Source organism: Callorhinus ursinus, unplaced genomic scaffold (assembly GCF_003265705.2).
Source record: "Callorhinus ursinus isolate GAN/ISIS: 27379988/994484 unplaced genomic scaffold, GSC_fseal_2.0 scaffold11, whole genome shotgun sequence".
Taxonomy (NCBI): domain Eukaryota; kingdom Metazoa; phylum Chordata; class Mammalia; order Carnivora; family Otariidae; genus Callorhinus; species Callorhinus ursinus.
The window spans coordinates 23,903,291-23,927,542 of record NW_027397073.1 but is presented as its reverse complement, the minus strand read 5'-3'; the positions used below and the strand labels follow the sequence as shown (position 1 = coordinate 23,927,542).

At 49.2% G+C, this 24,252-nt stretch overlaps 1 protein-coding gene across 3 annotated transcripts in view; it reads right to left on the bottom strand.

Moving 5' to 3' along the window:
- Positions 1-24,252, bottom strand: part of MYO5B (myosin VB) — a 345,264-nt gene that overhangs the window by 36,823 nt on the left and 284,189 nt on the right. For all 3 annotated transcript variants that reach the window (XM_025886612.2, XM_073898217.1, XM_073898218.1), the window contains exons 22-26: positions 19,490-19,723; positions 5,806-5,890; positions 4,265-4,413; positions 3,071-3,190; positions 956-1,096 (exon numbers count right to left, since the gene is read on the bottom strand). In XM_025886612.2, the coding sequence (XP_025742397.2) occupies positions 956-1,096; positions 3,071-3,190; positions 4,265-4,413; positions 5,806-5,890; positions 19,490-19,723 (729 nt within the window). The remainder of the gene's footprint in view (positions 1-955; positions 1,097-3,070; positions 3,191-4,264; positions 4,414-5,805; positions 5,891-19,489; positions 19,724-24,252) is intronic.

The window sequence follows — 24,252 nt, the reverse complement described above, 5'->3', positions numbered from 1 at the left end:
CACAACGGGCAAACCAGGCCTAAGAACAGAGCACAGACCTTTGACAAATCCACTAGGAGGTCAGCTAACGATGTGACCCATGTCAGAATCAGCCTTCTACCCCATTAGAAGTGGTCCTTCTACCTCCCAAGAAACAACACGTGGTTCCTCCCTTCGTCTCACTGCTAACTTCCATGGGCTCTGTCCACTCCTATAGCACACCAATACATACAACCTTGCAGGTATTCAAGCACTACCGATGTTATTCTTTATTTTTCACCCATGTTATGCCTGGTCCTCCCAACCTAGATCACAAATTCCTCAATGGCTAGGGAGTTTTCTTACATTTTTATCTCCTCTCATTTCATTAACATTTTGAATACCTACGATGAGCAGAGTGCTGAGCATTGCGCAGGTGCCGAGCAGGTCCCTGACAGAGAGACTGAGATCTGGGGACACTGAGATTTTCAAGCAATATCCTTTCAAGACTGAAGATACAGATGATAATCTGGGCTGAGGCCAGGGAGCAATCATGGAATAGAAGGGTGAGCAACTGCAAACCCTACCTGACTGGGGCTAAACTCAAGTCCACACCAGACTCCACCTAAGGGACAATCATTTTTCTCTGCTAAAATCTGACTGCGGCTTGTATTTATACTTGAATCACACATCCCAGCCCTCTTGGCAAATAGGGGACAATACTACAGGCCCCCACCCCCGCTTTGCCTCTGGAAATCCCTTGCCCTGGGGGTACTTGGGATAGCCTCCTCCTGTCCTTCTGGGGTGGTGTGGGGGCACCGGCCGGCAGAGAAGACTCAACATGACACCAACAGGAGGAGAAGCTCTTTCCTGGCACCCAACACCCTCAGGACCCCAGTGGTCACAGCCTGCCACGTGAGCCATGGGAGGAGGGTGCTGGGTCGTTTGATGCCAGCACCCGGGGGCCGCTCTGTAGGCTTGCAGCGCCAGCACGCACCTGCACCTTCCTGCCGTCCTGCTGCTCTCTCTTCTCCAGCTGCACTTGCAGCTTCTTCCGCTCCTGCTCAAGCTCCCGCACTCTCTTCTGCAGCTTCAGGAAGACCGTCATGTCCATGGCCGCCTTTTCCAGGCCAATGTCCTTCAGGGGAACACAGGGAGCCGGGAAGGAGGTTTCAATAGCTTCAGCGCCGTAGGGGACATACCGCCTGCCTCTCAGCTGCCTGTCTTCTCTCTCCACCCAGACATCAATCCACGCCCCAGAGGCAAAGCCAGTGCCAACCAACCATCAGTTCTCATAGTAAAGTTGGCACCCCAGGCTCATTTTCTGTCTAGATAACATTTGAGTCTTGGCCATTTATATTTCTGTGAGAGCCACTTAAGATAACCACTCATACGTTCCAAGAATAGATAAAGACACAGCCATTTTATTTGGAAGTTAAAAGAGCTCACTTAAGGAAATGGTCTCATACCAGAGAAATGGGAAAGTGCAGGCTTTAACGCTTCCTGACGAAGATTCAATGTGGTGACCGATCTCTGCAAATGGGTTACTGAACACCACTTGATGGCGCCTTGAAACAGAACCAACACTTCCTGCCATGGGACCCGTTTCTTTCCACAGATGGTAGAGCATCAGTTTCCCAGATTTTTCCCCTTCGGATTCAGGCCTGGCTTTGTCCCCGGGGGTTCTGTTGTGTGTAGGTGTGCGTGTGAGAATGTGGGTGTCTGCATGAGCGTAGCCATGTGGACTTTAAAGTGCACGTGTATACGTGTGTGACTATATAACTTGGTTCAACACACATTTCAGGAGTGCAGTGTGCTCTGCCCTGGCTCACCCTAAAAACCGGCCTCAGTTTCCCTGAAGAATGAAGCCCCGATGGAAGTGCTTATGTCCGCAGAAAAGGCCACATGTACACCTGGGAGGCCCGTCTGGAGCTCAAGAGGCTGAAGCCTCCGGGACCCAGGCTTAGGAGATGCAATGGTAAAACCAGGGGCCTTAAGCAAGAGTGCGTTAAGCCCCTGCCAGGCGCTCACAACCAGCAGCAGACCACTGAACTGTACAGCAGACCGCTTTCTTGTCCCAGGGGCTCCTTCCCTACCTTCTGTCACTCGCGCTCATCATATGCATCACACATACCCGCAGTTATATTCCAAACTTCCCCCATCACCTGATGGTTGCCTGACTCTGCACCCGACAAGCCCCGCGAGGGCAGGGGCTGTCTCTGGCTCGGTGACCACTCCTCCTCCAGGGCTCACCCACGGTGCCTGGCACAAAGACGTACTCAGAGCACATTCGTGTTTGTGACCATCTCTCCTCGAGGTCTTTCATGTGCTCTGTAAGGTCTTATCTACTTGTGATTTTCTTCTTTTCAAATGCTGGAGGAAAAACTGTGACTATGGACCTTTGACAAAACCACACACGGGTTACCAAGTCCACTGAGTGGTACCGTATTTAGAGACAAAGATGCAGTCACTCAGCAAACATGTGTGGTTCCAAATATTCCAAATAATTCTTCTCCGAGTTTGATCCAGCTTCTTGGTCAGGGAAAAAAAGAATTCTTCCATACGTATGGATATTCTGTATGTGCTGTGATACTAAATGGGGATGATAATCTCTATTTTAATGACTATACCGTTCCTCCTTTTTTTTTAATTAGAGAGGCGGGGGGGTGGGGGAGAACCTCAAGCAGACTCCACGCCCAGCATGGAGCCGGACACGGGGCTCAATCTCACGACCCTGAGATCATGACCTGAGCTGAAATCAAGAGTCGGAGGCTTAACTGACTGAGCCACCCAGGTGCCCCAGAGCTCTTCCTTCTCAAGCCCGTCATTTTACCTCTCTGCCATAGGTTCTCAGTTTTCTAAGAGTGCCCACCAGGGATTTACCTTCTTCCTTTCTCCCTGGATAGTAGGTAAGGTGAACAGTAATGTATCACTTTGCACAGTAAATATTAGCTCCAGGGTGCTGTCTGTAAGTGCACTGCAGTCCAAGTGATCCGTCTGTCAGGAAGAAGCCCCACCAACCAGAAGAGGAAGTCTCTCTCCAGCTGGGAAACCTCAAAGAGCTTCACTCCCCCTGGACCACGGACAGCAGCCTCGAGCCTGCCTTACTCACCTCCACCTGTTGAAGGGCATCCTCTGCGTCTCCGACCTCAGATGTGGAGATGGAGGGGTAATTGGAGTCAGATTCTAAGCTACTTTGGTTTGATGGGTTCCGCCTGTGGCCTGGGGTTTGCTGTTGAAGGAGAAAACTGTGAGTACTCATAACGAACTACTGTTAACAAGAACTGTTCCTTTTCAAAGGCCAGTAGATCCTAGAATTGGTCTTTTGCCTCATTTGTCAACAAGAACAGGTGTCACTGTTGCTGGGAACAATGGCTAACGGAGCTACTCCCACAGGAACTTCATTGACAGTTCTGACCATCATCCATGTAGCTAACCAAATGCCCATGAGAAGGAACCCATGGCAGGACCGAACTCCCTGATGAGTCTCGTCCTGAGATCCAAATCCCTAACACTTAGGCCAATTTCTCTGAAAGTCCTGGGGAAGCCACCCGTATTCTCCTGGTCTTGCCCTGAAAGTACAAACACACCATCCTGTCATTGGCCCCCTGGCAAACTGCCGCTAACGGCCTCATACTGCACTTGTGCTTCCCCAATGTTATGAAAATAGTAAGCATATTAGAAATAGAGGTTACCATTTATACTGTTCATTTAAAAATACTTTTTTTTCCCCTTGCATATGATTTGGCTTTGAGAGTAAAAACTGATCTTGGTCAGAAAATTTTGTATTTATATATGTTCCTATTTAGCTTCTCTTCCTGGTTTCTATGCAATTAACTTATCAATCTCATTTGAGGATGCATTTCTGGAGGCAATGTTTATGTGGGGTAAAAAAGAATGACAAATCCTGAAATAGGACATTTCTCTATTGCGTTTCAATCGAAGATTGGGAGAAACGATCAGCCCCTGGGCATCTCTCTGCAGTACCTGCCAGGGACGCAGAGATCAGAACTCCCCGCACACCGTCACTGTTTCAACTCAGGAATTTTCCCAGAACAGGGAACAAGACAGACAGCATACACCTGGGTGGGATTTTTCCTTAGGCTCCTGAGATCTTTGTGAGACCCCAAAAGCTGGAAAAGGAGCCATCCCTGGGAAGGACCGCCGGGACCCGTTACTTCTGTGAGAACCTTCGGCAGGTGCAGCACAGCGGGCGGCAGCGCGGGGCCCCGAGCTGTGCAGGAGTGGTGGCAGAAAGCCAGATGTGGGGCCGGCGTGGGGACAGGGGCAGGACTGCCTTCCTTGCCTTGATGATGGTCAGCTCATCCCGAAGGTTGTCGTATCTCTGCTCCAGCCGCGAATATTCCTTCACGAGGTTCTGGTAGCGGGAGCGCTCTTCCTCCAGCTCTTTCTTCATCTCAAGATTTTCCTTGACGGAGTTTTGGGCAAATTCATCTGGAAAGCAAGCACACTAAGCTGCAGTTTTGCTTTCTGAATGGATTCCCCTCACATATATTGATTGCCTCATGTTTTCTGATTAATCTTTTATCTTTTTAAAGATTTTATTTTTTTGACAGAAAGAGACACAGCGAGAGAGGGAACAACACAAGCAGGTAGAGTGGGAGAGGGAGAAGCAGGCTTCCTGCAGAGCAGGGAGCCCGACATGGGGCTCGATCCCAGGACCCTGGGATCATGACCTGAGCCCAAGGCAGATGCCCAATGACTGAGCCACCCAGGCGCCCCTGATTAATCTCTTCTTAAAAGGTTGTCCACGACGAGCTCCTTCCACGGACCCCGGATGCGTTTATCCAGCAACCTCACCCACTGCAGAGCGAAGGGCAGCTGGTTATGGTGGAGTCAGTCTTCAGAGAAGGGGGAGAGGCCACCCTTTTGGGAAAGCGCAGGAGAAGCAGACAGCCTATGGGACATTCCCTCACTTAATGCACCAACTTCTCTCCCGTGACGACTGTCACGGCAGCTGCTAGCAATGTCCCTGGAAGAACCCAGGCTTTGTTCCCCACTTTTGTCCCCATTCCTGATCTTCCATGTTCTTGAAGTGTAGGGAGATTGAAGGATGGAAGGCAAATAGATCACATGGATGGGCTTTCCCCCACAACCAAAACTTTATTTAGACCAGTAGAAAGAAATCATTTTTAAAGGGAAATTAAAAAGTCTAAGAAATTGAAACTGAATCTCGTTGAAAATGAGATTTCATGCTGGGCAGGACTGTGCCCTCGGGTGGTTCAGGTAGGGGAGAGACCTAAGGATGGGAGAAGGTGAGTGACTTGCTTAATGGATCCACTGAGCCAGGCAAGGACTGGGGTCTGTGGACACCCACTGCTTCTCCTTGGCCAGACAGCACATGGCGGTTGATGGTGGTGCAAGACTGGCTGGGATCTGACCCGATTTGTCCTCCAGCAAACATTAACAGAAGAAATCACAACATGTATTATGGATGCTAAAGTTTAAAATCAGCAGGAATGACAGCTCCTAGGTGCTCATTATGTGTCAAGCACCATGCTAAGTGCTTCATACTTCTGAGGCCTGTACTTTTATGTCCATTTTGCAGATGAAGAAACTGAGGACTATAGTCGTTCTTTGAGTGCCGGTTCCCTGGGCTCCAAACCCCACGCACTACTTTGTCCATTACGTGCATGTCTCACCGCATTCAACTCTTAAATCCAAGAGTCACAGCAGCGTCATAAAGACCGCCCTTCTTCTATGTGTATTAAGGCCCTTTCTCCAGTGCACCATCTTGACCGTGTTCTTGCTAGGAGTCTTTGGGGGAAAATCAGTGTGGAAAAGAAATTGAACTCCAAAATGAAAAATCAAGAACTTTGCACTTACCTTTCGCTTGGCACAGGATTTGGTTGTTAAGCTGTTCTTTCTCATCTTTTAAGAGGGCATTTTCTTGCTCCAGGACTGCAACTTGCTGAAAGAGAGAGCAACAGGAGAAAATGTTTGCCCTGTGCAACTCCTTTGCAGGGCAAAGGAAAGGCTCCTTTTGTAGGGTTTGAGGTTCAGCTGGTTATGTTTAAATGCTCTTAAGAAAATCAAGTTAGTCAATAAAAATGGCCAATAGACACATGAAAAAATGCTCCATATCACTTGTCATCAGGGAAATACAAATCAAAATCACGATGAAAAACCACCTTACACCAGTCAGAATGGCTAAAATTAACAAGGCAGGAAACAATAACTGTTGGTGGGGATGCGGAGTAGGGGGAACCCTCCTACACTGTTGGTGGGAATGCAAGCTGGTGCAACCCCTCTGGAAAACAGTATGGAGGTTCCTCAAGAAGTTGAAAATAGAGCTACCCTACGACCCAGCAATTGCACTACTGGGGATTTACCCCAAAGATACAGTTGTAGTGAAATGAAGGGACACCTGCACCCCAATGTTCATAGCAGCAGTGTCCACAATAGCCAAACTGTGGAAGGAGCCGAGATGCCCTTCAACAGATGAATGGATAAAGATGTGGTTCATATATACAAGGGAATATTACTCAGCCATCAGAAAGAATGAATACCTACCATTTACATAGACATAGATGGAACTGGAGGGTATTATGCTAAATGAAATAAGTCAATCAGAGAAACACAATTATCATAAGGTTTCACTCGTATGTGGAATATAGGAATAGTGCAGAGGATCATAGGGGAAGAGAGGGGAAACTGAATGGGAAGAAATCAGGGAGGGAGACAAATCATGAGAGACTCTTGACTGGGAAACTGAGGGTTGGGGAAGGGGAGAGGGGTGGGGGTATGGGGTAACTGGGTTAAGAAGGGCACGTGATGTGATGAGCACTGGGTGTTATACGTAACGGATGAATCAATGAATACTACATCTGAAAGTAATGATGTACTATATGTTGCCTAACGGAATTTAAATAAAAAAGGAAAAAAGAAAATCAAGTCAGCCAAAACTGCTTTCGTTTCAAGGGGAAAAATTGTTACACTGAAAGAAAAATCCCATTAAAACAAGATAGATGAGCTCACCACTCTTCATGGTCTTCCAGGGCCCACAAAAACCTCATGAAAAGTCAGCACGACACTCACATGCCATGCGCAGGAACTGATAACAACGACAGGCTTTCACCTCTTGTGTTTGGCTGCTTGTCTCGGTAAATTTTGAGCTCTCAAACCTGAGTGTCAGGAAAGCCCAGAGCTCACAATGAAGAATTCTCTCTGGTCTTCATCCCACTTGCCCTTGCCTGTCTCCCTGGACCAGCACAGCTCGGGTGCTGCAGAAGGAAAGGGAGCTCTAGTGTTTAGCTTCTGACGAGACCCCCAAACGAAGCATGAAGTGAATGGTACTGGAAATGGCACAAAAAGAAAACAGTGATTAAAGAAAAATTCTGGTCTGCTCAGAGAAAGAAGAATTAAAACCACGTGTGGCAAGCTTTTTCAAAACTGAAAATCTTTGGTTATTCAAGATTGGGGCAAATATTTGTATAGATTTAAAAATATAACAATTCAGACATGTTCTAAGAGAATGAGAAGTTATTAGCTGTTATCAAGGAGGATGAGAGAGAGCTCTATTTCTCCTGTAACATGAGAGCTCGTGTGCAATGGAACCACCTCTGCATTCTCTCTCTGGACCCCCTGGAGACTCCTTTTGTAGAAGGCCACCGAGCCGTTTTCCCTACCAATGCTGCATCCCTGCCTTCATGACAGAGGTAAGGAAGCGAGCACTGCAGAAACTGGACAGGAAAAGGAGGAACACGTGCCCAAGGGCCCTTAATTCAGGCATCCGGACTTGAGTCCCACTTCCCCGGAGGTTCTCTGAACGACTGCCAAGGCAGCACGGAAAGAACCCCTGCGATCACGCCACTATCATAGCACAGCAAACAGAGCTCTGGCTCTAGAAACCGCAGGTGCCCCTCGGTGACATGGACCCGGACCTCACAGGGCTGCTCTCAGGATTCAGTGAGGTGATGTATGTGGGGTAAGAGCGGCAGGCACAGCATGGAGTGCTGACGAATGTTTGTAGATGGTTCTACAACAGTACCTTCACTAGGCACTAAGTGGAAACAGAGACTTTAAAATCATTCCACCACTTAGGGCGCCTGGGTGGCTCAGTCGGTTGGGCGACTGCCTTCGGCTTGGGTCATGATCCCAGTGTCCTGGGATCGAGTCCCACATCGGGCTCCCTGCTCAGCGGGGAGTCTGTTTCTCCCTCTGACCCTCTCCTCTCTCATGCTGTTTCTCTCGCTCTCAAGTAAATAAATAAAATCTTTTAAAAAAATCAATCATTCCACCACTTAGCAAAAATTTGAAGGAAAAATTAGTATCTATTCTGCACCGGTTATTTCATACAACAGTAGAGGAGGGAACATTTTTCAGGTTTTTTTTTTTTTAAGGATTTTTTAATTTATTATTTTGAGAGAGAGCATGTGAGCAAGAGCACGAGCAGGAGCAAGAGTCAGAGGCAGAGGGAGAAGCAGACTCCCCGGGGAGCAGGGAGCCCCTTGCGGGACTCGATCCCAGGACTCCGGGATCATGACCCGAGCTGAAGGCAGATGCCCAAAGACTGAGCCACCCAGGTGCCCCTTTTCAGTTCGTTCTGTGAGGCTAGTAACATCTCGATACCAGAACCAGACAAAGGTATCACAGGAAAGCCACAGACCATTATCTCTTATGAGTACAGATGCAAAAAACCCTTAACAAAATGCTACCAAATGTTCATGATAAAAACACTCAACAAGCTAGGAATAGAAAGGGCCTTCTTCAGCCTGATAAAGGGCATCCATAAAAACCCACAACATCAGACTTTATGGTGAAATACAGAATGCCTTTTGCATCCATGGTCAGGACAAACACAAGGATATCTGCTCTCACCCAAACTATTCAATGTTGCACTGGAGATTCTAGACAGGGCAACTGCAGAAGTAAACAATTCAATGAGGAAAGAATAGTCTTTTCAACAAATGGCTGGGACAACTGGATTTCCACATACAAAATAAAATTGGACTCCTACCTCATACTACGAAAATAAGCTGAAAAGGTATCAAAGACCTAAATGTAAGAGTTAGAAGAAAATCTCTGTGACCTTGGATTAGTCAATGGTTTCTTAATACCACACCAAAAGCACAAGCAACCAAAGAAAAAACATTTAAATTGGACTTCATCTAAATTAAGAACTTTTTGGCTTCAAAGGATACTATCAAAAGCAAAGGACAACTCACAGTGTTAGAGTAAATATTTGTAAATTATTTATCTGATATGGGACTTGGACCCTGAATATAGAGTATTTACAACTCAACAGAGAAAAAGAAATCCAATCAAAAAAGGGGAAAAAAACTGAACAGATACTTCTTCATATGGCCAATAAGCACAGGACAAAATGTTCAACATCATTAGGGGAAAGCAAACCAAGACCTCACATATACTATGATGGTTATGATACAAAGAAATAATTACAAATGTTGGAGAGGACGTGGAGAAATCAGAATTCTCATATCCTGTTGATGGAACATAAACCAGTGCAGCATCTTTGGAAGTTCCTCGTAAGTTGCATTTTAACCCTGGTAAGACCAACAATTCCATTCCTAGGTTTCCAAGAGAAAAGAAAACCTATGTCTACATAAGAACTTGTATACAGATGGTTGCAGGAGTATTCAAAAGGGCCAAAAAGTGGAAACAATCCAAAAGTCCATCAATGAACTGAAGAACAAAATACAGCATATCCATATGATGAAATACTATTTAGCAATAAAAAGCAATAAAGTACTGATCCAGGCTACAATATGGATAAATCTTGAAAACATGATGCTAAGTGAAAAAGGTCAGTCAGAAAGTCACGTATGGTATGATTCCATTTATACGAAATGTGCAGAATAGGCAGATCTATAGAGACAGGAAGTAGATTAGTGGTTGCCTAAGGATGGGATGGGGAATGGGGTGTGACTGTTAATGGATAGTTTTTTTTGGAGGGGTGATAAAAATATTCTAAAATTAGACTCTGCGACAGTTGTAAAACTACTTTAAAAAAACCAATGAATTGTACACTTTAAATGGGTAAACTATGGTATGTGAATTATATTCAATAAAGCTGCTAAAAAAAATCATTCCACAAATAAGCCAATTCACTGAGCACAGTGCCCTGTGCTCAATGTGATGAGAGATAAAAAGAGGAGTATGAGACAGGCTCTAAGTGAATGAGCTTCTCCACAGATAGCTCCAAGACTGGTGGGTGACGCAGTGAATGACTGCGTTCCCTGGTTCAAGTCCTCACTTCTGGCCATGTTTGGTACATGTCATGATCTGATGGCGGTGGTTGGGTGGGGGGGGGCGGGGGAGGACTCCTCCCAGCCTGTGTAGAAAGAGCCTCAAAGAGGATATCCTTGGTACACCACCATGTTCACCTGAGACTGAGGGTGAGCTGAGCCTAGAGGGTGACCTCCGGGGACCACTGCCTAGGAGATAGGTCCCTGATGGACCCACCGGCACTACCAACAAATACCTTTCAGACTCTGTCAGAGCCCTTTGGTAGAAAAAGCAAGAACAGAGGCCCAAGGGATGCTGGCTAAAGGACAGAAACCTTCCTGACTTCTGAATTTCAACTATTTATGAGTAAATGCTACCCTCCCTTCCCCCCTAGCTTTAAAGTTCAGCTTAAGGCACTGGGGGGTGACGTCAGAGGACAGCTGCCCCTCCCCCGCAAAGCTCAGCATCAAGTCGGAAGGGTCAGGAGAGAATTTCAACAAGGCTGGAGTCCAGGAATGAGGTCACCTGTCCTCCCCCACTCTGTAGGGGCTCAGAAGGCAGTGACTCTCACAGGTGCGCCCGCTGCTCTGGTGGACTGACGGATCGGCAGATGGCTTGCTCTCTATGGTTGCACAGGGAGAACCGCTGATACACAGTATCTCCGGAGGCTTACAAAAAGCTCCAAGTACTTAATTCGTCAACAGTCTCTTCACACAATCCAATGTCTTCCAATTTCAGAGTTTTCAACGTCCTTCAAAATGTGGCTCAAAACTATATTCCAGGAAACCATCCCTTCTCTGCTACACGGTATTGCTGCTTTTTCATTCTTTCAGTTCAGATGGACTCGGTTTCTATCACAAGTCCTCCTGCGGATGTAGTGCTGAGAGTTCCAGGAATGAGGCTCTGACCAGCGTGGGTCATCCTGACACCGCCAGGCAGAGTCTAAGCCCTTTCATGGAGAGCCAGGTGAACGGGCGTGTTCTGCCTCCCCACAGGATTTCAAACAAGAAAAGGCTGGTAAAAAGATTTATGCACCTAACTAATTGCCACACGCTGTTCTTCATCCACAAGTTACTGCCCATTATGATGAACACAACTGATGTGTGTCCGCAGAGACTGCAACCTGCTTTGGTGGGGAGGGCTAGGGACAGAAGTAGCAGCCCCGAGCGATGCCCTTCATCACGGGCTGCCACTCACCCATCAGATACTTCCTGACATGATTCCCCGTGCCAGGAGCTGGAGAGGCAAAGTAAGCGACTATCCGGGCAGCCGCTTTCTGAGCATGCCCCCCCCAACAGGAGCAAGGGACCGGTGGGCAGCAGATTTCTGTCCAGCAGGGTTTCTAAGCCTCAGCACTATGGACATGTTGGGCTAGGTAATTCTTTGTTGTTGGCAGGGGTGCTGTCCTCTCAGACCTTCGGCGGCATCTGGGCCACCACCCACTGGATTCCGGTAACTCTGCAGCCCCCCTGTCCCCTACCCAGCTGTGACCGCTGAAATGTCTCCGGACATGGCCAAAGGTTCCTTGTGGGCAACACGGCCTCTTGCCGAGAACCACTCTATGAGGGGAATTAGTATGAACAGAGGCACCAAGGAACAGAGGGAGGCGCCAGGAGGTCTCCCAGGAGAAGCGGGTTGTCTCAGACCCGTGGGATTTGCAGGCAGCCAAGGGAGCTCTAGGTGGAAAGAGGATGTGGTGCAGATGGATGGTAGCCATGGTTTGGGAACGGAACAGCGCTGCTGTGGTAATGCGTGGCTCAGACGGGGGGGGGGGGGCTGAGAAAGGACGAGGCTGGGTGGGGAGAAGTGAGAATCGGAGAACGGCTTCACTCCCTTTGTCTTCAGGATAAACTCAACTCTTCCACACACCTCCCTAAAATGGGCTAAGCAAGGCCCAGCTTCTCCCCGCTCTTTGCTTCTGCCTCGGTGTGTCCCTGTTCCCCCCGCCGAGCTTTCTTCCCTAGCCCTCCTGGGAGGGGAGGGGGGAGTTTCTCCTCCTTGTCTAGCTCTGGACCATGATTCATTTTTCCAGGAAGGCCTCCTATCCTGAAGGTGTGGGGCGAGCCCCCGAGCTCCATGCTCAGCTTATAGGGCCTGCTTGTCCCTCCAGAGACACAGTCAGACTGCTCTGCGTCCTCACCCACCTACTCAGCCTGGGCCCGCGGACCACTGCCAGGCTGTCACGTCATCACGGGACACGTCACGCCCAAGGTGACCGAGCCCGCGAGGAGCCCTGCACAACCAGTTAAGGGGCCTGTGCTTTCCTCCGTTGAAAAAAAGAGCTCCTTTTTTTTTCCCCCCCAAATGAATGGGTTTATGGTCGATTAAAACATCTAGAACACAGGAGTTGCTTAATCAAATGATTCAAGAGAAACACATAATGTGGGGGAAAAAATACTCTTCAAGTGCATCTAATTTCCTATTATTGAAAACAGTTCACCCAATGAACACGTTTAAGTTAGCTTAGCAAATCATTGAAATAGCTTTCCCGTTCCTCAAAGCACATGCTGAAAATAGCCGACAAAAGCAAGCACGAGGTGTGTGGCTCTACAAAAGAAAGCCTTGATGGGGCCTCACATGAAGCTCAACTTGGTGCCACGTCTGGAGGGCAGGACTCCGGTCACCCTCAGCCAAGAACAAGGTACAGGGCTGTCACCTGAGTTACCCGGCTGTGAGTCACTGTGTCAGGTCACCAGCCTGCTTCCCCAGACCCACTCTCTGAAGATACAGATGGCTCCCTGCGAAGGCGTCCCAGCTCACTCACCGTCCTCACCACCCCCCCCGCCGGGGCATCTACAGTCACCATCCTTCTGCAACGGAACGCAGAAGTCAGGCACGGCTGGCGAGCGTGCCTGCCACCACCACTAGGCTGGACTCCAAACCTCCATTCCCAGGAATGTAGTCTAAGATCATGTAACTTTACTGCAACCACTTATGATCAGGGGAGACTAGTGTGAGCAAGCCACGGTCAACAGCGTGTACCCACTGACGTGTTCTACTGCGCCTGAGCCTCCTTTCTTCCGTCTCCCTCCACGGCTTTGATTCATGAAGGCAGGCCTCTGAGAACCTCAGCTTTGTTATTCTGAGCCAGACATCAAAGTGACAGGGGGAGCTTTGTTTTCTTCTTTGCCTGCACAACTCTGAAGGTAGGCCCACGCTCCTGCTCTTCAGTCCCACACTCCGCTCCACACCCCAGGAGGGCAGAGAGACTGCTTCCCCATCACATGTGCCCAGGTACTGGCCATCCCTCCGTCTTTCCAGCCAGCTAGCACATGGGGAGATTGCTGGCAGGCACAACGGGTGACAAACTCCTGCAGCTAAATGTCCTCCCTTCTGTGAACGTTCAGGAGTGCAGGCTAGAGGAAGAGACACTTAACACAGAACCAGGCAGGTGTGTTCCCTTCAGCATGATAAATAATACCTTTGCTAGGGTTTGGGGCTCAAACATCATTCAGCAGCTCCATTTTCTCTTGGGCTGGGTGGGGGGCAGAGGGTCTTTTAATTCCTACAGGCAATATTACTGGGAGGGTTTCTTCTACAAGGTTACTTGGGACAGATCATCAGAACCAACGATGGGGCTAAATCCTATCACTATGAGGCTAATTTAGTCCCTGCTATATTAAAATGAAACAAATACCCCAGCTTCATGCTCAAGAACTGCCTTTACTGGGGCACCTGGGTGGCTCAGTTGGTTAAAGGTTTGCCTTCCACTCAGGTCATGATCTCAGGGTCCTGGGAAAGAGCCCCATGTCTGCTTCGCCCTCTCCCTCTGTGACCTTTCTTGCTCTGGATCAAAAAAAAATTTTAAAAATCTTAAAAAAAAACAACTGCTTTTACTAGTTAATCTTTAGGGATATGAATGTAGCTCTGGGCTTTTGGTTTTGTCTTTTTTCATGTTGGGCATTTAAACTGTAAAAAGGGCCAAGTGCAAGGTTTCTAGCAGAAAACCATGGGATGAACTGATTATAGACAATGCCTATCAGAAAGGCTCTTCTGCCCACCATTGTGTCCTGAGTCCTCTGTCCTCAATGCTGTGCACGAACCATCTAGTAGAAAGTTATAGGCATGGCCCTTGGCAGGGACAACACTTTTAGTTCTGCAAAATCCTGGTCCATTCTGAGAGTAAGGCAAATAGAAAGCACGTTCTAAGTGGGAAGTTATTTAGTCAAAGGGGAAGGGACCTGAGCAGAGAAAACAACAGACCACACACACAGGACAGGGCAGAAATAAAATTGGAACTCACCTGGGACACATGGCTGTATCAGGCATGAATACAGTGAGGGAAACAAAGGCAAGGGGAGGATGCTGTCACTGTTAGAAGGAAGTGGCTGTGTCACCATTCACGGAACAGCCCCATGGAGTTCATGGCAGAGTCCAGACCCCTGGCTACCTCATGGGTGCCCTTCCTGTCATTCAGCCTCCACTGTGCTAAGACATGGGGCTGAGAATGAGGATGGGGTCCACGTAGGTTCAGGTAGAACATGACCTCCACAAAGTTACAGGCTAGTTGAGGGAATGATAAATGAACATCTATTGAGCTACTGTTATGTCTTGAGCACAGTTATAAATTGACTTACTACCTTTGAGGTAGGTACCATCAGTGTTTGCTTTTAGGGAAACTAAGGCACAGGAAAGTTAGAGACCTTGCCAAAGGCCAGCCAGGGTGGCGTATAGCAGGCCTTTGCCCTGAGTAGTCTGGGTGCAAGCAGGCCCAGCTGTTTACTATGCTACCATGGGTCTTGACCGTTCAGAAGGCTGACGTATGAAGAATGGCAATGTCAACAGCCTATAGCAGGCCTCAGACGACTGGTTCCCACAGCAAGCGTGATAGGACGATGCTCAGGGTGGGAGAGAACTGGTGTGCGCTACAGGGCCTAGTGCCCAAGACAGAGCTGTTCCTCTCTCTGGACACTTCATGGCTAATGTGGCCCTCAAGGTCAGAAGGCCCCTCAAGGTCAGAAGGCCCCTCAAGGTCAGAAGGTCCCTCAAGGTCAGAAGGTCCTTCCCAACCTGACCCACTACCTCGCTGGCCTCAACACCCTCCTACCCTTCCTTTTCCTCACTCACTCTGCCTCAGCCCAGTGGCCTCCTTGTTGGTTCTCAAACCTGTCCAGCCTACTCCCACCTCAGGGCCTATGCACCTGCTGCTTACAATTGTTACCCATCCCCTAGAAATGCTCACGGCTCACCCTCACCTCACTCGGGTGTCTTCTCAGAGAGATGTTCTCTGGCCACCATAAGCAAACCCATACCTCTCCCCGCCCCCAGAGGTCCCTCTCTGTCCCCTTCACTCTAGTTTTCTTTATGGCACATGATGGATAATCTGTATTTGATTCCTGTCTGTACATTCTCTCATAACCCCAAATATTTGAGCTCCATAAGAATGAGAGGGACTTTAAAAAAAATTGCTTCCTTTTGCCCCAGTGTGTAGAATGGTCCCTTACACACACAGGCACCCCATAACTATCTGTTTGGTGAATGAGGGGCCTGGACTTCCATGATGTCTTCAACGAGATGATGTTCTTCCACACAGTTGGTGTGGGGTCCTCATTCTAACAACCATCAGCCTCCTTACAAACCACAAACCTTGGAGCTCTGGGAGCACAACTCTGTGTCTCCGTTGGCCAGAGAAGTCTTCTCTGCACCTTTGGAGAAAGACTCAAAACACCCCATTGTGAGAACCCCACTAACCCCCCAAGTCAGATCTCTCCCCTTCTATTTGGAAAAACCCAAAACCTTAACACTGGAACTTCCCAAGGTCACCAACCAGCGGCTGACAGATCAGTGACAGATGACACGATACTGAACACAGCCCTAGCTGCTGAACACCCAGGCCTGGGGGCTGCTCTCCATCCCTCCCAAGTGTCAGGGACCCTTGCTCAGAGCCAGGGTCCGCAACCCTGCACTGAGCCAGGCCTTGCTGGCTCTACCAGGCGAGCTTTAGAGCCGATTCTGGATAATGAGTCATGACTGCATGTCAAGGGTGGCCCTGGGGGCCACATCTCTTTCATCATGGACACAGAACAGCTCAACTGTCCCTAAAGCACAGCTGCACATAACGTCGGCACAGGGGTCAGTGATAGCTTTAGAAAATAACCCATCCCAGAGGCTAAAAGGAGGGGAGGCCGATGGCCTGGGTGTACCTGCCCCAGGGAGAGGCCCCAAGAGCAGAGACCTTCAGCGGAGAGGGTGTGTGCTGACACGTGGCTTGGGGGGTGGTGGTGGTGCCGCCCCAGGTCTGCAGCCACAGAGGGGAGGGAGGGGAGTTCCTGCCCTCAGGGAGACCCAGCGTCTCCCAGCCCAAAGCAGTGTAGTCCTGTGGCCAGACCATGAATATCGTCAGCAGTGGGGAGCCCAAAGCTTTCCAGGCTGCTAGTTCCAATAAAGCATTTGCTGACGGACATATCAAACCCATTAACTAACATCTACCCGCGGTCGGCTCCTCACTGTGCTCTGACTGTCTCATCAATCTTGCTCAGGGCAGAGCAGCCTCTAGAGAAGCCTGAGAGGAAACCAACTGTCTGATTATTCAGCATTTGTTAAGATTGGACATGGTGCCTTTGATAAGTATTAAACCCTGACCAGGCACAAAAGATGAAGGGGGTGGGGATAAAAGCTAGCCCCTCTCCCCACCCACTCCCTGCAGCCACCAGAATAGAAAGGTTTTAAAGACCCTGGAGAAGGAGGTTATTTTGCTTCCACTTTCTCTCCTCTTGGAGAGAGGTGGACATTGCACCTAATGAATCATCTTATGCCCGTTCCTTCTCCTGCTACTAGCTGGGGATTTACTTACATTCTGGAGTGAGAGAAGGTGCTTTTCTTGTTCTGCCTCTGTGCCTATTGCTCTCCTTCTTGCACTGTCCTTGAATTGTTTTCTCTTGGCAGTTCCAAGCTCTCATTGTATTTAAGACCTAGCTCAACACACTCCTAGGAAATAGTAATTTTTGTAAGGAGCAGAGGAAAGCGCCCTCCTCTCTGTTATGCCGTGCCCAGGAAGAGCTTCATATTATAAACCCTCAGGCTCCCTTGGATGGAGACTTAGACATTTTTAGAGAGCTAAGTCCTCAAACCACAGCGCCCAAGGGGAAGCAGGTGAGGAGGCTGGGCGGCCAAGGAGTCGAGGGCTCCCTGGGGGGTGGAGACAGGAGACACCCCGATTTTGTGGATCTGCTGGGTGAATAGACTTCCCACATGCCTCACCTGACTCGGGTGCCCATGCAGGGAACTTGCTTTTCTTTTTCTCCTGGGGTCTCCAATCTCAAAGGTTTCCAGTTCTAATCCTGGCATCTTCTCTGCCTTTGGATTCCACCGCCTTGTTTTTTAATCCCATGGAAAGGTTACTGTCCATCTGTTCCCATGGTCAGTAGACACAAGGGCAGAATTCCACCGTTTGTAGGTTATAGGCTTAAAGCTACATTTTAACAGGAGCTTCCTAGTACCACATGCTTTCTCCCAAAGAAAGAAGTCCATGCCAGGCCTCGTGCTGGGTGAGCAGGCAGGTTCGCCTGGGTGACATACTGGGGGCAGAAGCTCCTACATTTCCGGGCTAGGCTGGCTGCCTGCTCGGGGAAGCCCCACGTCGCACTGCATTCATCACCCAGTCCACACGTGGACTCCATCTCTGATGCTAACGAAATCCCCGGGCTCAGGCAAAGCAGTGGCTGGTGGTCTGAAGTCCGGCCTGGGACAGGGAAACCATGGAGGCAAGCTCACCGTGAGCCAGCTCAACAGGCTCTGTGGGCTTGCATCTCACAGAGCAGTCTGCGTGCTCCCTAGCTGTGCCTGAGGGCTTGGGCCAGGAGAAGGTAAGGGGGCAGAGAAGAGGGAAGCACTACAGAGCAGGGCTCGGGTCTCCTTCCTTCTAGAGCCCTCAAATACCATCTCATGGAGTTGGCCAGTTGCAACATCCAGAAGAAGCCTGAGACATAATCTATACTTACAGAAAAAAACCCCCCAAAACAGCGGAGGGAACTAAGGCCATTAAGCTTGTACTTGGTAATGGCAGGACAGGGAGAAGCATCTGGCCATTCCAATGTCTACCCCAGAACCCTTTTTGTGGTAGCATTTAGCCTGTTCTTTTTTTTTTTTTTTAAAGACTTTATTTGTTAGAGAGAGAGAGAGAGAGCAAGTGTGTGTGCAGGGAGAGGGGCAAAGGGAGAGAATCTCAAGTGGATGCTGGGCCAAGCATGGGGCTCAATCTCATGACCCTGAGATCATGACCTGAGCCAAAACCAAGAGTTGGACACTCAACTGAGTGAGCTACCCAGGCACCTCCAGTCTGTTCTTTTTAAAAAATATTTGAGAGCACACATGCATGCATGTGTAGGGGTAGGGGCAGAGAGAGAGAGAGAGAGAGAATCTTCAAGCAAAGTCCCCATTGAGCATGGAGCCCAATGTGGGGCTCGAACCCATAACCCATGAGATCATGACCTGAGCTGAAAACCAAGAGTTGGATGCTTAACTGAGCCACTCAGGTGATCCCTGCTCTAATTTTTAAACACTGTAACTTATTCCAACATCAGGAACACTGAATCCCTCCCCCATCCTTAGATTTTCAACCCACTGTGACTCTCCAGTATTGGAGGCACTAAATAAGTGGGCAGGTGCTATTTGCCCTGTGGTCTGTGAGTCACTGCAGAGATGCAGGAGTAAACAGTGGTGTCCTGTGTCCACGGGAGGCTCTCCAGTGGGCATGTGACATTCCCTGCCTTGAACAGTTATCTTGGGAGAGGAGAAGGAAATCTTTGTATCCTGACTTTTCAGATGGGGGAGTAGGGACCAATCTCAGGAAGTTCTACTTTACGGGGTGGAGAGAAAACCTACAGAGCACACCAACCAGAATGGGTGAGTCAGGCCAAAACTATCAACACAAACTTAAGTTAAATTCCCCAAAGTATGAGTACTATGAGCAGGGATGTCTAGAGGTTGTGCAAATCCCTGCAACGTCAAGAAGAAAAGCCACTACCTCTGTACCATGCCTCTTGCTAATGAGAACTCGGGCCACAGAGCTGACTCAGTGGCTAATTCTAGACTATAAGAAATATGCCCAAAGGCACACACGTGTATTCCTTTCAGGAGAAAGCCACTGTGTTCAGCCAATGTGCAAAACTTAATCAACATGTGTTAGGTGAATGGACATGTGTTCGTGTGGGTTCCCCCAAAGCATGAGCACTTTACGTCTAAATGCAGAGAGATGGTCAGTTAATGGGCACAAGCTCCAGTAAAGTCCAGGGCAATTTTAGAGCTAGAAGAAGAAACTGCCCCGAAGGGGTGCTCTGTGAGCCAGCTCACCGCCAAGCCACTCCCTCTGGCCTCGACATACCTTTTTCAGCTCGTCCTTCTCCTTGGTGTGGGCATCCTCCAGGATCTTGCGCTCCGAGTGGGCCCTGTGCAGCTCAGCCCGCAGGCTCTCGACCTCCTCCTGCAGCCTCAGGCTGCTGTCCCCACCGTGGTCCTGCTGGTAGTGGGCCAGCTCCTTCTTCAGCTTCTCTACCTCCACGGCATGTGTGGAGGTGACTGCCATCAGCTGCTCCGACAGCGTCTTGAACTCTTTGTTCTGTGAGAGCACCGACAGAGGGGGAGAGGGGGGAGAGGGGAGAAACGGCGGGGTGCAAAGTTATGGGGGCAGGCAAAAGACACGAAGGCAATTAAAAAAGGAACTTCCAAGGTGGAATTAGATTTCATAATCACGGCATGCTTGAGTACTCTGCTGGCATCTCCCCACCCCACCCCCGCCGGCAGAACTCTGTTGTGAGCCTGGGGGCAAGAGAGGGAAAGAATGAACAGAAGGGACGTTCAAGCCGCGTTTATGAGCCGCGGCAGAGCCAGAAGCCGGTTGACAGTGGTCTTCTGTGTGGGGCTGGACAGACCTTACAGCCCATTCTAAGTTGTGGGAACAATGTAGCTGGCTTCCCGGATCTGCAACCTTGGCTTTTCAGGTTTTCTTGGTCTTTCACACAGAGCCCTCCTGCCCTTGGACTCACTGGCACCAAAAAGCTGCAACCTAATCGCTAGCTCTGAGACTAAGGACCCCTTTAGCATCCCCTCTTCCAAGGAGGCCCTCTGCGGGGCCTAGGGATCCCTCTCACCACCTGTCAGCTCGCCCTGGAAGACTCTGACGCCACGCACAGATGCCCCAGCAGATTCTGTCCACCCTGTGCCCCTGCGGACTGGGCACCCAAACCAACAACAGGCCAGCAAGCAGCCTCCCCTCCCAGCCATGTGCCTGGTGCAGCTACAGAAGGGGCCCAGGCACAGCACCCCAGATGGGCTCACACAGAGGGAGCGCGGAGGACCCAGGACCAGTGTCAACGTGGGCAAAAACCGGTGCTTCAGGTGGTGAGAGGAGCAGCTGAAAGTGGCCAGTGGGCAAAGGGAAGAAGGGGTTCTCCAAGTAAGCAACCGATAGTCATTCATTTTTCTTCAATGCTGTTCTCTGTGGGAGCTCCAAGTAGACCAGAGCTGTTGGCTAACATACCAGTAAGCCAGGGCATCAGAAATCAATGACTAATTCACATCAGAAAGGAAGCTTCACAGAAAGCTGTGCAGAGTAGCAGAACAGCTGTTGGACCCCACAGGAGCCCATGCATGCTGTGGGACCTCCAGCCTGGGACCTGCTGTGGGTGCCTAAGCAGAACACATCCTGCTTTGATACTGCCAAGAGAGATCCTCCTACAGTCCAGGGACACCTTCCGGTCACAACCTGACATGCCCCTAGGTCTGGTCTGGCAGTCAGCCTTGCTGGAAGTAATCACAGGAAATCCAGTTAGGGGTCATCTGTTTAGAAAACTCAATCCTGTCTGTACCTCCCACGTCAACTCTGGTCCGGGTCCCCCACCTCGGAGGCTGAACGGTCCCTGCCCTAGGGGAGTGGGTTCAGGGAGGAGGAGATGAGATGTGTCAACTTTCCTCCACTCGGGGCTAGAAGTGAGGTTCAGCTCAACTGTCATCTCCAGGTGGCACAGCTGGGTCAGATCACCGTGAGAGTGGAGCAGAGGACTGAGCTGGGGGGTTTCTAGCTGGAGCTAGTGTGGGGTGTGGAAGGAGGCACGAAATGTGGTGGCAGCCAGGGGCACAGGCATAGTCTGCTCCTCTGGAAAAATCTCAGGGAGAACTGTTCTGCAGATCGGCAGATGACGGCATCCTTCTATGGACACAGATAACACTCTAGGACCCTGATGCAAAGAAAACTGTCCTCTGGGAGGCCAGCTCTTTGTGGCTCCTGACACCCAGGTGGACATGGGACTCAGGATGCCACGGAGTTAAGAGGGGCTGGAGGCGGACAGACCTGTGTTCCTATGCCGGCTCTATCCTTGATCAGTTGCGTCTGTCTGATCAGGTCCGTCCACCTCTCTCTGTGCCCCAGTTTCCTTGTGTGTGAAAGGGGGACCGAGAGTAAGTCCTTCCTCAGGGTTTTTATCAGATGCCGGGAGATCCAGTGGTTTGCTGGTGCCTGGCACACAGTAAGTGCCCAATAAACAGGAGCTGTCTCCTTCGCTCAGTTCTGCGGGGAGTCCCGGGGAGAGATGCTCTGAACGCTCTGCTGGTCCCCGGAGGTGGTGGGGAGACTCCTAACAGCAGCACCTGGGCAGCTCATTTCATCATCAGCATCCAAAAATAATCACTGGGGACTCATTGCAGCTGCATGTTTCATGTTCTGGAGGTATGATTTCAGAGAGGAAGACCCCAGAGGAGCCCAGCAGTTTCCCGGCTTATCCTCATGCCATGATGTCCCCATCAGATGCCCACAACTGTGCAGCTAAGCCTGACATGGGGGCACTTACTCCCTCATAGATCCCAGAAACCCTCCCTGCAATGGCAGGCTGAGCTCCTCAGTGCTGCCTTGTCAGTGTGACCAGGAGACCTGGCCAGCTCTGTCCTGCACCAGTGAGGGCCTTTTCCTAATATCAGGGCGTGGGGATTTCCAGATAGACCCCCTATTCTCCTTGGGCTCCTCAAACATCCCAAGGAGATGCTCACTCTGCCCCTACCACTAAAGGGCACAGATCTGTCCTCAATTGCCAACAAGGAACCTGTCTGGGGAGGTAAGTTGAGACTCTCTGCTATTTATTACTTTCTCAAAAGCTTATATATTTTTTTCCTCTCAAAAATTTGCGTGGTAAAAATTTTTATGTTTGAAATATTTCCCCCACCTGAAGGATATGGCATTCACCTGTTCCTCTGGCCCAAGCCCTCTGCTGGCCTCTACAGCACTTTTATATGAACCAGGAAAGGCACCACCTCCAGGAGGATGAGCTCCACAAAGCTGCCTCTCCGGGTGGACACAGGCCAAGGGGTGCACAGCTTAGAACAGAGGACACCTCCTCTTCCTCAGGGCAGCAGTGCTCCAGAGCTCATAGTCAGATGAGCAGAGGATGATCCCCAACCATACTCGTCCCCATTGCCAACTACCCTTGTGCAGTGTACAATGTGCAGAACTGTATGGAAGAGGTTTCCGGTAGTTCCCAATCAATGGTCTACAGACCCCTGAGGAAGGGGGTGAGGAAGTCATTGCAAGACTGTCTGCATCGTGAAAAATAACATGTTCCACACATATTACTAGCACTTATTGGGTGCTTACTATGGGGTGGGCACTGTACTACCTAATTCATATATATATTAACTCATTCACTCCTGAAAATCCTATGTAGTGAGACTGATTAATATCCCCATTTAAGGAAAATGAGGCACTGGAGGCCATAAAACTGTAAACTATACTATTTTTCAAATGTATTTGGATGCTCTCATGAATCAAAATAACTAACTTAACATATCTATTGAATGTATACTAAGTATACTGAATCAATCCGATTTAAAAGGCTACTAACTGAATCCACAGACTTCTCTCATATTTTCTTCAGATAAAACATTTAAATACAGCATTGTACTCATAAAGGTCTAATAAACTTGACCTCATTATAAAAGAAATGGTAGATTCAATTGGCCTAGTCACTCTACATGTTGTGCTTGAATAAAGCCAGAATGGTAGAAAGCCAAGTTCACTGGCTACATCATTTTGACAGAAACATATCACAGCACAGGCCTACATCAGGGACACTGTAAGAAATGGTCCCAGGAACCGTCCTTTTACTGCTGAAAGATATTATGAAGGATGTGGCCTAAGATACTACAGATTACGAAAACCCGCAGGAAGAACTGTCAGCACCAGGGACAGCTCCAACCCTCCTAAACTGTTTTGTTTGCTTGGGAACTCGGTGCCAATTTCCTGTCTTGTCACTTTAGTTGGGTGCAGAAAACCTTAGACATGAATTTTGGTGGTAAGTTACCCTGGATTTATCCTTTAGTTTCCTCCTTTGCTGAATTCTTGGCAGTGGGGATACCTTAAAAAAAAAAAAAAAAAAAAAGCCTTCCCCAGGTAATCCTCTAGGGCAGCCCGGAGTCAGGAACCACTACTTGAGCCACATCATAGTATCAGTGAATTTTCGAGCTAGAAGTTACTTTAGAAATCTTGGGCCAATCTCCTCGAAAGAACTCAAGGCCCAGTTATAGATTTGGCCGTAATCCCTAGCTGTCAGGTCTGGTTGCAAGTATAACTGAGAGAGAACTCAGGCCTCCATCCAGCTGGGACTTTGCCCACTACCCCATGCTGCTCTGACAAATACTTTCAGATGCCTTTGCCTAGCCTCTCCTTCTGCTTAAGAACTTTGTGTCAGGAGAGCAGTGACCAGAGTTGTCTCCAAGGCATGACAGAAAGAACAAAAGGACATTCAATTCCAAATGGCTAGCCCCATCTGCCAAGAGACTGCAATCAACAAGCATCTCTGAAGACCTGGTGCCAAGATTATGCTGGTGATTATGCTGATGCCCCCTCGCATACAGAGTGCGAGGGGAATTCCTTGACACTGGATCACACACCCCACTGTAAAAGGCCAACTGGTCCAAGGACGATGCCATCTATATGCGAAGGAACCCAAAACAAAATGGAGTCTTCCTCGGATTGAGGAATTCTCACATGTCCAAAGAGTCTCCAAATGTGCAGATATCCTATATTTGGTTGAGGTGGCAGCATGTTCTCTGGAACCGGACTGCCAGGTTTCAATCCTAGCCATGCTACTTACTAGTGTG